This window comes from Rhinatrema bivittatum, chromosome 4 (genome assembly GCF_901001135.1).
Source record: "Rhinatrema bivittatum chromosome 4, aRhiBiv1.1, whole genome shotgun sequence".
NCBI lineage: Eukaryota > Metazoa > Chordata > Amphibia > Gymnophiona > Rhinatrematidae > Rhinatrema > Rhinatrema bivittatum.
Genome location: NC_042618.1, coordinates 432539101 through 432552208, shown reverse-complemented (window position 1 = coordinate 432552208; position 13108 = coordinate 432539101). Strand labels below are relative to the sequence as shown.

The following is a 13108-nucleotide window of genomic DNA, read 5'->3' as shown; positions in this document are numbered from 1 at the left end:
GTCCAATTGAGTGTCTAAGCCCCTGAGGCAGCCGCTTTAAGAGTGGCGAAACTTGGCCTGAGTCGGGCATTTGTTTTTACATGTCTCCACTACAATAAAGAATTGAAAAAGACTTTGGCACCTATCCTTTTGCTTTCCTAACGGCTCTTCTAGATCGCCTACCTTTTTGTTTTTTGGGTGGGTCATATATGGAAAACTCACTGTCTCCCTTGCCTGTGCAGATGTCCTTTTCACTACTCTCTGGAAACAGCTTTCTCAGTAATCTGTGTGGGCAAGTGTCTCATCTGGAAGGGAAACCTATTAAGAGGCTCCCTTAAATCCCGAAAAATCTCATGTCTGCAGTCCAACCAGGTCCCAGATGTCCCCAACTTGTGTCCTACATTCCCTCAGGGTGGAGATCCGGTTGGGGGTCTCCAATTGATCTTGAACTCTTCTCTTCTGGACTCCTTCTTTAGTTGACCTCTTAGGGGAAACGTTCTTTTCTGGATGCAGCAGGGCTCTTTGCAGTCCAGCCACACAGTGAGGAAAGGTGTTACAAAAAAACTCCGCACTAAAACACCACTCTCAAGAATCCAAACCTCACCACTGACTGAGGACTTGCTGTAGACCTCTCACAGATGGGAAAGGTAAAAACAGGTCTTCCTCCTCCTTTTCTTCGGGTACGGGAGTTGCCTCACCAGCAGGAACAGGATTCACCAGGGCTCAACTAAATTTGAGAAAAACTTCTTGCTAATGTCCTTTCTGTTCCAAGGAAGGGATAGCCCCTACCAGGCAAGGGGGTGCACTGGAAATGGACAGTCTCCTAACCAAAACACAGAGAAGGAGCAAAAACCGAGCTCAACAGACCGCATTCACTAAGGCTCAGACCTCCCTCTTCTGGACAAGGTCGGAACCATTGCAGACATCCTCAGGGGCAGGTGCTGCTGGAAATGGGCTGTTCCTCCATCTATCACCTAAAAGGGCAGGGATCTATGGCCACCTAGTGGGAGACCAGGGAGTCCCCACATAAACAGAACCGTAGCCAGCATAAGGTTATTCTGCCTTTACCAGGAATAAATAAAGAGTCCACACCCTAAAATGGTGGCATAGGTTTATATACTCCTGGGACTCAACCATACACTCTCCCACACGAGGGAGCTAAAAGCCAACAATACTACTACTTCAGTGCCCCCTGTGCCCATGAGACATTCCTCTTAGTGTTCTCTACCCTTACCTGGCTAACTTTGGCAGAATATTAAGCAGTGCAGCCATACCACTGAATATATCTGACTCTCTTAAAGACAACCAGATAACTTTCTCTTATTAACTTTAGGAGTATTCTGTGGCATGACCAGCATTAACCAGGTAAGTTATCTGGCCAACTGTGAATACTGGAATTAGCTGGATGACTTATTGGCTAGCTTAACGCCGACGAAAAACATCCCTACATTATGCAGCGATATTTAGCTGGATAAATGCCCAAAATATTCAAAAACTGGTATTTAGTGGGATAGCTCACAAATTATCCAGCTGAATGCTTTTGAATATGGACCCCATACTGTTTTTTTAATATGATGACTCATACATAAAACTGATATAATAACAATCGAAATAACACTATGGAGAAATCAAATGGTGGGCTAAAGATAATGACAGAAAAATTACGAGGTAGGTCAGGTAAGATGTAAGAGGCACGATTTAGTTTGAGGCGGCGCATCTTGAATTTCTGAAGATGTTATTTCACTGATATGATCCAAGCTGTGAGAATGTTCAGAACCGGAAAAGCACCTGCATGGGAGATGTCTTATATTTCTTAATTTTATTGCTTGATGTTCTGTGAGTTGTGATTATGTTTCTGTTTTTCCATTGTTGCACTGCATAATACCGTCTGGCTTGTTGTGGCTACCAGAGCATGTTTGTGAGCAAGAGAGAACAAGAGAGCCAATGAGCAAATGTTTGAGCAAGAGGACTATTTAAGCCAGAGGGCCTGTGTGTGAGTATAAAAGAGAGCGATTGAGCCAGTGAGCATGTGTGTGTGACACAGTGAGCATGTCTGAGAGAGAGAGTATGTGAGCCAGTGAGCATGTACGAGAGATAGCACGTGATCTAGTGAGCATGTGTGTGAGAGAATATAAGGGGGTTTGTGTGAGAATGAACATGTGTGTTAGAGAGAGAAGAAAGTTGGGCATAGCTACCACCCCTTACTAATCCATGACAATCTCAGGGTGACTGGAATCTAAATTTCCCAGATACAGAGAGCAGGGGATTTATTTTAACTTTAATTTTAATTACTGGGGGGTGTTTGCTGTGTCTGCTATTTTGAAATATTTTATCTATGTTTGGGAAATTAAAAGAACAATGTTATATGTTTGTAATCATTGGATGATCTTTTTATCAGCTGTTTTGAAATATGTATTCTTTTTATGAGTTTGGTTTTACTGTTATGATTGATGCTTTATATTTCTTGATGTTTAGTGAGGAATGATATTTCTTTTTCCATTCCATACAGTCTGGCTTGTTGCGGTTTCAAGTTCAGTTTTTGTCTGCATGTTCCTATTTATTCTTTATTATTTCTTCATTTTGTATTTGGTGAGGGTCTATCTGTGTTCTACATTTATGACTAAGGTGAGATATTCTGCTAAGCAGACTTGTGGTGTGGCCTCAACTGATTGATGTGCATGGATGGGATGTGGTTCTACAGCTTTATTTACTCACTGCTGGTCTAGAGTACACTCTGGGCCGGATTTTAAATGCCCTGCGCGCGTAAATCCAGCCGGATTTATGCGCGCCGGCGTGCGCAGAGCCCCGGGACGCGGGTAAGTCCCGGAGCTTTGTAAAATGGGCATGTCGGGGGCGTGTCCTAAATGACGCGGCATTTCGGGGGCGTGACGTGGCGTTGCGGGGGTGGGCCTGGGGGCGTGGCGCCGGCCCGGGGGCGTGGCCGAGGCCTCCGGACCAGCCCCCGGGTCGGGTAATGGCGCGCCAGCAGCCCCGCTGGCGCGCGCAGATTTACATCTGCTTTTAGCAAGCGTAAATCATGCAACAAAGGTAAGGGGGGGTTTAGATAGGGCCAGGGGGGTGGGTTAGGTAGGGGAAGGGAGGGGAAGGTGGGGGGAGGGCGAAGGAAAGTTCCCTCCGAGGCCGCTCCGAAATTGGAGCGGCCTCGGAGAGAACAGGCAGCATGCGCTGGGCTCGGCGCGCGCAGGTTGCACAAATGTGCACCCCCTTGCGCGTGCCGACCCCAGATTTTATAAGATACGCGCGTATCTTATAAAATCCAGCGTACTTTTATAAAATCCGGCCTTCTATTTCTTACGGGCCGATACAGTACAGTGCGCTCCGACGGAGCGCACTGTTAACCTGCCATTGGACGCGCGTTTTCCCTTACCCCTTATTCAATAAGGGGCGGAAAACGTGCGTCCAACCCGCCGATCCTAATAGGGCCCTCAACATGCATATTGAGGGCCCTATTAGGTATTCCCGCGCAATTCAGTAAGTAAAATGTGCAGCTAAGCCACATATTTTACTTTCAGAAATTAGCGCCTACCCAAAGGTAGGCGCTAATTTCTTCGGGCACCGGGAAAGTGCACAGGAAAGCAGTAAAAACTGCTTTTCTGTGCACCCTCCGACTTAATATCATGGCGATATTAAGTCAGAGGTCCCGAAGGGTAAAAAAAGTAAAAAAAAAAAAAAATTTGAAGTCAGCCGGCGGCTGTCGGGTTGAAAACTGGACGCTCAATTTTGCCGGCATCCGGTTTCCGAGCCCGTGGCTGTCAGCGGGCTCGAGAACTGACGCCGGCAAAATTGAGCGTCGGCTGTCAAACCCGCTGACTGCCGCCGCTCTGGGTCAAAAGGAGGCGCTAGGGACGCGCTAGTGTCCCTAGCGCCTCCTTTTGCCCATTTCTACCGCCGGACCTAATTTAAATACTGAATCGGAAAAATGTGAAATTTATTTTGGAGATATTTGGGCTTAATTCAGACGGGTTTCAGAGTTGACTTGGCGTGTTGATGCATGGGCTGCAGAGAAAGTGCACAAGAGAGTAAGATACCCCTTAGGCCAGTTTTGAAAAAATCACTCGGGCTGATATTTTCCTGCAGTCTGCCCCTGATTACATTATACTCACTGGATTTAATTGGTCCATGTTGATTATGGCATCATGTAATGTGTGACCCAATCAGAGCCTGCTCCAAGCAAGGTGGTTTGTGGCCTTGTTCTGCCCTCAGATATTATTGGTGGATGTGTAGAGGAGCAGTGTAAAGGCTTTCAGAGATGGATTTAGCAGTGACATTTCCTTCCTAGTGTACAAGCACTGCTAGATACTCTGTTGAAATGCTGCCACAGAGCACGGGAGGTCCAAGTTTCTTTTCAAGCTGCTCACAGGGGTTAGAAAACAGGATATTGGCAGCCTGCATGAGAAGCATGTCTGTTCTCTGTCGGTCATCTGTCATTTCAGTACGGTAGCAGAAATCTCGTAGGACTGTCACAGGTACTTCCCTCAGCTCCATTCCACGAGGACTGCTGCACCCTCAACTTTCTTTCTCTCCATTGGGCTTCCAGTTCAAGTGAAACCCTCAGACTGGGAACTGATGCCATGAGCCTTCCTTTGCAACTACCCAGGGTCGTTTCCAATATTTTATATCTTCTCCCAACTTGCTTTAACCCAGTCAATGCAGGGACAGTCCTGGGGGCCAGGGGCCATGCACTGGTATCCTTCCAGTGTCCTGCAATCATGGGCTCTAAATCTGACCACGAGGTGTTACCATTGAGTGACGATTAGGTCTCCCTTTCCCCGCAGGGCAGCTATGAGCGCTGCCTCTGCAGCACCCGCTGCTGACCTGGGAAGGCAGAAGACCTGAGTCCTTCCACACGGTAGTGCACAGCACTGCCGGCGAGCCACTGGGCCAGTCCACCCTTGCTTTTATGATAGATTTAATGATGTATATGTGCAGGTGAATACAAAGGAAGTAAGAGAGCCTTGTATAAAAAAAAAAAAAAACCAAAACAAAACAGCCTAGATAAAACCAATTTTATTTTGACTTTTCAGAATCATTGTTTAACATGTTTGATTCCTAAGAGAATCAATGCATTAAGTGATGACAAAAGAAAACACCAACAGCAGCCAGGAAAACCAAGAAGAGCAATGATAAAGCAGACAATAGCTGGTGGAGAGCTGGGGGGAGGTAGGCAGAGAGGCTGTCCCAACCCTTGCTCAGCAACAGACCACAGCGTTTATCAGCAACTTAAAAGCAATCCAGAGACACCCCAGGGAAGTTTCTACTGCTTCCAATCTGACACTTTTCACCAAGGGCTTTGTTTATCTACTGGGGGATTTCTACTTTTCTACAATTCTGTGCCCATGAGAATAGACCTTCCTAAGTCCATTGGGAGGGGGCCTGGAAAGTTACACCGGTACAAAATACTCTCAGCTTGGCGACTTCTTCCTGAGCACTATGGAGTATATATCTGCAGAGTGGCTGAGAGATCAGGCCATATTTTAGCAGAGGATCCTAGGCTAAACGTCAGTGGCTGCCTAACCAGCTGAAAGTTGGATTTAAGCCTACAGTAGCGGTGCCTAGATTTGTTCAGTTACATTAGCTTCCTAATGCTGAAAATTAGTGCCCGCCAGTAAACTTTCATACTTTGGCCTAACCCTGCCCTCGGACCAACAAGAATGTGAGTGGCTAAATTTAGATTCCTAGGTTGCTAGTCTTAGCCGCTCAATGCAGGCAAACTTTCAAAAGGGGCGATATAGCCATACAACTCCATGGTTAGGCAACTAGATCCCTTTTGAGCATCGACCCCATGATTCTAGGCCATGAGCAAATCCAGTGTTCTGCAGAATGTGGGATATTTCAGATGTATTTTATGAGATTTCTCAGCTTGTTTCTTACATGGGGCCTGTGCTTTTATTCTATGTGCAATTCTATTGTTAAATGTAAAACAATTTCAATGAAATATAAAATGGAAAGCATCTCAATGAGACGTGGAACGGAGAGGAACCAGAGGGATTTCAGAGTGCCATAAGCAGCTGCATGCATCCCCTGATTAAAAGACAGGATGGGAAAGATTTGCTGCTATCCTAGCATTGACTGCTGTTTTTCTTACTGCAGATGGCGGTTGAACAGGACGGACATTGACACTGGTACGGATTCCCGCTACAGCCTATTGGAAGGGAATCTGCTTATCAGTAACCCCAATGTCAGCCAGGACACTGGGACTTATCAGTGCATCGCGAGCAACACCTTCGGAAGCCTCATCAGCAGAGAAGCCAATCTACACTTTGCCTGTAAGTAAATTTCCAAGAAGTCTCAGACCCTTGTTCGCTTCTAAACCTTGAGACATGACTTCTCATGACGTGCAGTAAAAATCTGGACTTATAGAATAAGCCTTAATCAGCTGCATGAAGGGAGTTGACATATTTACAGTCAAATAAACTGCTGGTTGCTGTATGTGTATGTTATCTGAGTGCCTGGCAAAATCATGACCTGAATGGAAAATGACAGCTTTTAGCTGCTGATATTGTGATATCCGGGGTAATGATGTCAGAAAATGGTGAAGCGCTAGAAACATGCCCATAGTAAACAGGAAAGCGGAGCTTGGAAAGGATGAACGCCCCAGAGCTGCCAGGCTACATAGAGAAGGTAAAGGGGAAAGCTGAGCTCAGAGAGAGTGAACGCCCCAGAGCTGCCAGGCTACATAGAGAAGGTAAAGGGGAAAGCTGAGCTCAGAGAGAGTGAACGCCCAGAGCTGCCAGGATACATAGAGAAGGTAAAGGAGAAAGCTGAGCTCAGAGAGAGTGAACGCCCCAGAGCTGCCAGGCTACATAGAGAAGGTAAAGGAGAAAGCTGAGCTCAGAGAGAGTGAACGCCCCAGAGCTGCCAGGCTACATAGAGAAGGTAAAGGGGAAAGCTGAGCTCAGAGAGAGTGAACGCCCCAGAGCTGCCAGGCTACATAGAGAAGGTAAAGGGGAAAGCTGAGCTCAGAGAGAGTGAACGCCCCAGAGCTGCCAGGCTACATAGAGAAGGTAAAGGAGAAAGCTGAGCTCGGAGAGAGTGAACGCCCCAGAGCTGCCAGGCTACATAGAGAAGGTAAAGGAGAAAGCTGAGCTCAGAGAGAGTGAACGCCCCAGAGCTGCCAGGCTACATAGAGAAGGTAAAGGAGAAAGCTGAGCTCAGAGAGAGTGAACGCCCAGAGCTGCCAGGCTACATAGAGAAGGTAAAGGAGAAAGCTGAGCTCAGAGAGAGTGAACGCCCCAGAGCTGCCAGGCTACATAGAGAAGGTAAAGGAGAAAGCTGAGCTCAGAGAGAGTGAACGCCCCAGAGCTGCCAGGCTACATAGAGAAGGTAAAGGAGAAAGCTGAGCTCAGAGAGAGTGAACGCCCAGAGCTGCCAGGCTACATAGAGAAGGTAAAGGAGAAAGCTGAGCTCAGAGAGAGTGAACGCCCAGAGCTGCCAGGCTACATAGAGAAGGTAAAGGGGAAAGCTGAGCTCAGAGAGAGTGAACGCCCAGAGCTGCCAGGCTACATAGAGAAGGTAAAGGGGAAAGCTGAGCTCAGAGAGAGTGAACGCCCAGAGCTGCCAGGCTACATAGAGAAGGTAAAGGGGAAAGCTGAGCTCAGAGAGAGTGAACGCCCAGAGCTGCCAGGCTACATAGAGAAGGTAAAGGGGAAAGCTGAGCTCAGAGAGAGTGAACGCCCAGAGCTGCCAGGCTACATAGAGAAGGTAAAGGGGAAAGCTGAGCTCGGAGAGAGTGAACGCCCCAGAGCTGCCAGGCTACATAGAGAAGGTAAAGGGGAAAGCTGAGCTCAGAGAGAGTGAACGCCCAGAGCTGCCAGGCTACATAGAGAAGGTAAAGGAGAAAGCTGAGCTCAGAGAGAGTGAACGCCCCAGAGCTGCCAGGCTACATAGAGAAGGTAAAGGGGAAAGCTGAGCTCAGAGAGAGTGAACGCCCAGAGCTGCCAGGCTACATAGAGAAGGTAAAGGGGAAAGCTGAGCTCAGAGAGAGTGAACGCCCAGAGCTGCCAGGCTACATAGAGAAGGTAAAGGAGAAAGCTGAGCTCAGAGAGAGTGAACGCCCCAGAGCTGCCAGGCTACATAGAGAAGGTAAAGGGGAAAGCTGAGCTCAGAGAGAGTGAACGCCCAGAGCTGCCAGGCTACATAGAGAAGGTAAAGGAGAAAGCTGAGCTCAGAGAGAGTGAACGCCCCAGAGCTGCCAGGCTACATAGAGAAGGTAAAGGAGAAAGCTGAGCTCAGAGAGAGTGAACGCCCCAGAGCTGCCAGGCTACATAGAGAAGGTAAAGGAGAAAGCTGAGCTCAGAGAGAGTGAACGCCCCAGAGCTGCCAGGCTACATAGAGAAGGTAAAGGAGAAAGCTGAGCTCAGAGAGAGTGAACGCCCCAGAGCTGCCAGGCTACATAGAGAAGGTAAAGGAGAAAGCTGAGCTCAGAGAGAGTGAACGCCCCAGAGCTGCCAGGCTACATAGAGAAGGTAAAGGAGAAAGCTGAGCTCAGAGAGAGTGAACGCCCCAGAGCTGCCAGGCTACATAGAGAAGGTAAAGGAGAAAGCTGAGCTCGGAGAGAGAGTGAACGCCCCAGAGCTGCCAGGCTACATAGAGAAGGTAAAGGAGAAAGCTGAGCTCAGAGAGAGTGAACGCCCCAGAGCTGCCAGGCTACATAGAGAAGGTAAAGGAGAAAGCTGAGCTCAGAGAGAGTGAACGCCCCAGAGCTGCCAGGCTACATAGAGAAGGTAAAGGAGAAAGCTGAGCTCAGAGAGAGTGAACGCCCCAGAGCTGCCAGGCTACATAGAGAAGGTAAAGGAGAAAGCTGAGCTCAGAGAGAGTGAACGCCCCAGAGCTGCCAGGCTACATAGAGAAGGTAAAGGAGAAAGCTGAGCTCAGAGAGAGTGAACGCCCAGAGCTGCCAGGCTACATAGAGAAGGTAAAGGGGAAAGCTGAGCTCAGAGAGAGTGAACGCCCCAGAGCTGCCAGGCTACATAGAGAAGGTAAAGGAGAAAGCTGAGCTCAGAGAGAGTGAACGCCCAGAGCTGCCAGGCTACATAGAGAAGGTAAAGGAGAAAGCTGTGCTCAGAGAGTGAACGCCCAGAGCTGCCAGGCTACATAGAGAAGGTAAAGGAGAAAGCTGAGCTCAGAGAGAGTGAACGCCCAGAGCTGCCAGGCTACATAGAGAAGGTAAAGGAGAAAGCTGTGCTCAGAGAGTGAACGCCCAGAGCTGCCAGGCTACATAGAGAAGGTAAAGGAGAAAGCTGAGCTCGGAGAGAGTGAACGCCCCAGAGCTGCCAGGCTACATAGAGAAGGTAAAGGAGAAAGCTGAGCTCAGAGAGAGTGAACGCCCCAGAGCTGCCAGGCTACATAGAGAAGGTAAAGGGGAAAGCTGAGCTCAGAGAGAGTGAACGCCCCAGAGCTGCCAGGCTACATAGAGAAGGTAAAGGAGAAAGCTGAGCTCAGAGAGAGTGAACGCCCCAGAGCTGCCAGGCTACATAGAGAAGGTAAAGGAGAAAGCTGAGCTCAGAGAGAGTGAACGCCCCAGAGCTGCCAGGCTACATAGAGAAGGTAAAGGGGAAAGCTGAGCTCAGAGAGAGTGAACGCCCCAGAGCTGCCAGGCTACATAGAGAAGGTAAAGGGGAAAGCTGAGCTCAGAGAGAGTGAACGCCCCAGAGCTGCCAGGCTACATAGAGAAGGTAAAGGAGAAAGCTGAGCTCAGAGAGAGTGAACGCCCCAGAGCTGCCAGGCTACATAGAGAAGGTAAAGGAGAAAGCTGAGCTCAGAGAGAGTGAACGCCCCAGAGCTGCCAGGCTACATAGAGAAGGTAAAGGAGAAAGCTGAGCTCAGAGAGAGTGAACGCCCCAGAGCTGCCAGGCTACATAGAGAAGGTAAAGGAGAAAGCTGAGCTCAGAGAGAGTGAACGCCCCAGAGCTGCCAGGCTACATAGAGAAGGTAAAGGAGAAAGCTGAGCTCAGAGAGAGTGAACGCCCCAGAGCTGCCAGGCTACATAGAGAAGGTAAAGGAGAAAGCTGAGCTCAGAGAGAGTGAACGCCCCAGAGCTGCCAGGCTACATAGAGAAGGTAAAGGAGAAAGCTGAGCTCAGAGAGAGTGAACGCCCAGAGCTGCCAGGCTACATAGAGAAGGTAAAGGAGAAAGCTGAGCTCAGAGAGAGTGAACGCCCAGAGCTGCCAGGATACATAGAGAAGGTAAAGGAGAAAGCTGAGCTCAGAGAGAGTGAACGCCCCAGAGCTGCCAGGCTACATAGAGAAGGTAAAGGAGAAAGCTGAGCTCAGAGAGAGTGAACGCCCCAGAGCTGCCAGGCTACATAGAGAAGGTAAAGGGGAAAGCTGAGCTCAGAGAGAATGAACGCCCCAGAGCTGCCAGGCTACATAGAGAAGGTAAAGGGGAAAGCTGAGCTCGGAGAGAGTGAACGCCCCAGAGCTGCCAGGCTACATAGAGAAGGTAAAGGAGAAAGCTGAGCTCAGAGAGAGTGAACGCCCCAGAGCTGCCAGGCTACATAGAGAAGGTAAAGGAGAAAGCTGAGCTCAGAGAGAGTGAACGCCCCAGAGCTGCCAGGCTACATAGAGAAGGTAAAGGAGAAAGCTGAGCTCAGAGAGAGTGAACGCCCCAGAGCTGCCAGGCTACATAGAGAAGGTAAAGGAGAAAGCTGAGCTCAGAGAGAGTGAACGCCCAGAGCTGCCAGGCTACATAGAGAAGGTAAAGGAGAAAGCTGAGCTCAGAGAGAGTGAACGCCCCAGAGCTGCCAGGCTACATAGAGAAGGTAAAGGAGAAAGCTGAGCTCAGAGAGAGTGAACGCCCCAGAGCTGCCAGGCTACATAGAGAAGGTAAAGGAGAAAGCTGAGCTCGGAGAGAGTGAACGCCCCAGAGCTGCCAGGCTACATAGAGAAGGTAAAGGAGAAAGCTGAGCTCGGAGAGAGTGAACGCCCCAGAGCTGCCAGGCTACATAGAGAAGGTAAAGGGGAAAGCTGAGCTCAGAGAGAGTGAACGCCCAGAGCTGCCAGGCTACATAGAGAAGGTAAAGGAGAAAGCTGAGCTCAGAGAGAGTGAACGCCCCAGAGCTGCCAGGCTACATAGAGAAGGTAAAGGAGAAAGCTGAGCTCAGAGAGAGTGAACGCCCCAGAGCTGCCAGGCTACATAGAGAAGGTAAAGGGGAAAGCTGAGCTCAGAGAGAGTGAACGCCCAAGAGCTGCCAGGCTACATAGAGAAGGTAAAGGGGAAAGCTGAGCTCAGAGAGAGTGAACGCCCAGAGCTGCCAGGCTACATAGAGAAGGTAAAGGGGAAAGCTGAGCTCAGAGAGAGTGAACGCCCCAGAGCTGCCAGGCTACATAGAGAAGGTAAAGGGGAAAGCTGAGCTCAGAGAGAGTGAACGCCCAGAGCTGCCAGGCTACATAGAGAAGGTAAAGGGGAAAGCTGAGCTCAGAGAGAGTGAACGCCCCAGAGCTGCCAGGCTACATAGAGAAGGTAAAGGAGAAAGCTGAGCTCGGAGAGAGTGAACGCCCCAGAGCTGCCAGGCTACACAGAGAAGGTAAAGGGGAAAGCTGAGCTCAGAGAGAGTGAACGCCCCAGAGCTGCCAGGCTACATAGAGAAGGTAAAGGAGAAAGCTGAGCTCAGAGAGAGTGAACGCCCAGAGCTGCCAGGCTACATAGAGAAGGTAAAGGGGAAAGCTGAGCTCAGAGAGAGTGAACGCCCCAGAGCTGCCAGGCTACATAGAGAAGGTAAAGGAGAAAGCTGAGCTCAGAGAGAGTGAACGCCCAGAGCTGCCAGGCTACATAGAGAAGGTAAAGGGGAAAGCTGAGCTCAGAGAGAGTGAACGCCCAGAGCTGCCAGGCTACATAGAGAAGGTAAAGGAGAAAGCTGAGCTCAGAGAGAGTGAACGCCCCAGAGCTGCCAGGCTACATAGAGAAGGTAAAGGAGAAAGCTGAGCTCAGAGAGAGTGAACGCCCCAGAGCTGCCAGGCTACATAGAGAAGGTAAAGGAGAAAGCTGAGCTCAGAGAGAGTGAACGCCCCAGAGCTGCCAGGCTACATAGAGAAGGTAAAGGAGAAAGCTGAGCTCAGAGAGAGTGAACGCCCCAGAGCTGCCAGGCTACATAGAGAAGGTAAAGGAGAAAGCTGAGCTCAGAGAGAGTGAACGCCCCAGAGCTGCCAGGCTACATAGAGAAGGTAAAGGAGAAAGCTGAGCTCAGAGAGAGTGAACGCCCAGAGCTGCCAGGCTACATAGAGAAGGTAAAGGAGAAAGCTGAGCTCGGAGAGAGTGAACGCCCCAGAGCTGCCAGGCTACATAGAGAAGGTAAAGGAGAAAGCTGAGCTCGGAGAGAGTGAACGCCCCAGAGCTGCCAGGCTACATAGAGAAGGTAAAGGAGAAAGCTGAGCTCAGAGAGAGTGAACGCCCCAGAGCTGCCAGGCTACATAGAGAAGGTAAAGGAGGAAAGCTGAGCTCAGAGAGAGTGAACGCCCAGAGCTGCCAGGCTACATAGAGAAGGTAAAGGGGAAAGCTGAGCTCAGAGAGAGTGAACGCCCCAGAGCTGCCAGGCTACATAGAGAAGGTAAAGGAGAAAGCTGAGCTCAGAGAGAGTGAACGCCCCAGAGCTGCCAGGCTACATAGAGAAGGTAAAGGAGAAAGCTGAGCTCAGAGAGAGTGAACGCCCCAGAGCTGCCAGGCTACATAGAGAAGGTAAAGGAGAAAGCTGAGCTCAGAGAGAGTGAACGCCCCAGAGCTGCCAGGCTACATAGAGAAGGTAAAGGGGAAAGCTGAGCTCAGAGAGAGTGAACGCCCCAGAGCTGCCAGGCTACATAGAGAAGGTAAAGGAGAAAGCTGAGCTCAGAGAGAGTGAACGCCCAGAGCTGCCAGGCTACATAGAGAAGGTAAAGGAGAAAGCTGAGCTCAGAGAGAATGAACGCCCCAGAGCTGCCAGGATACATAGAGAAGGTAAAGGAGAAAGCTGAGCTCAGAGAGAGTGAACGCCCCAGAGCTGCCAGGATACATAGAGAAGGTAAAGGAGAAAGCTGAGCTCGGAGAGAGTGAACGCCCCAGAGCTGCCAGGATACATAGAGAAGGTAAAGGAGAAAGCTGAGCTCGGAGAGAGTGAACGCCCCAGAGCTGCCAGGCT

At 49.8% G+C, this 13108-nt stretch overlaps 1 protein-coding gene across 5 annotated transcripts in view; it reads left to right on the top strand.

The window, feature by feature from the left end:
- CNTN4 (contactin 4) overlaps positions 1–13108 on the top strand; it is a 770042-nt gene that overhangs the window by 516701 nt on the left and 240233 nt on the right. For all 5 annotated transcript variants that reach the window (XM_029601492.1, XM_029601493.1, XM_029601494.1 and 2 more), the window contains one exon: positions 6091–6266. In XM_029601492.1, the coding sequence (XP_029457352.1) occupies positions 6091–6266 (176 nt within the window). The remainder of the gene's footprint in view (positions 1–6090; positions 6267–13108) is intronic.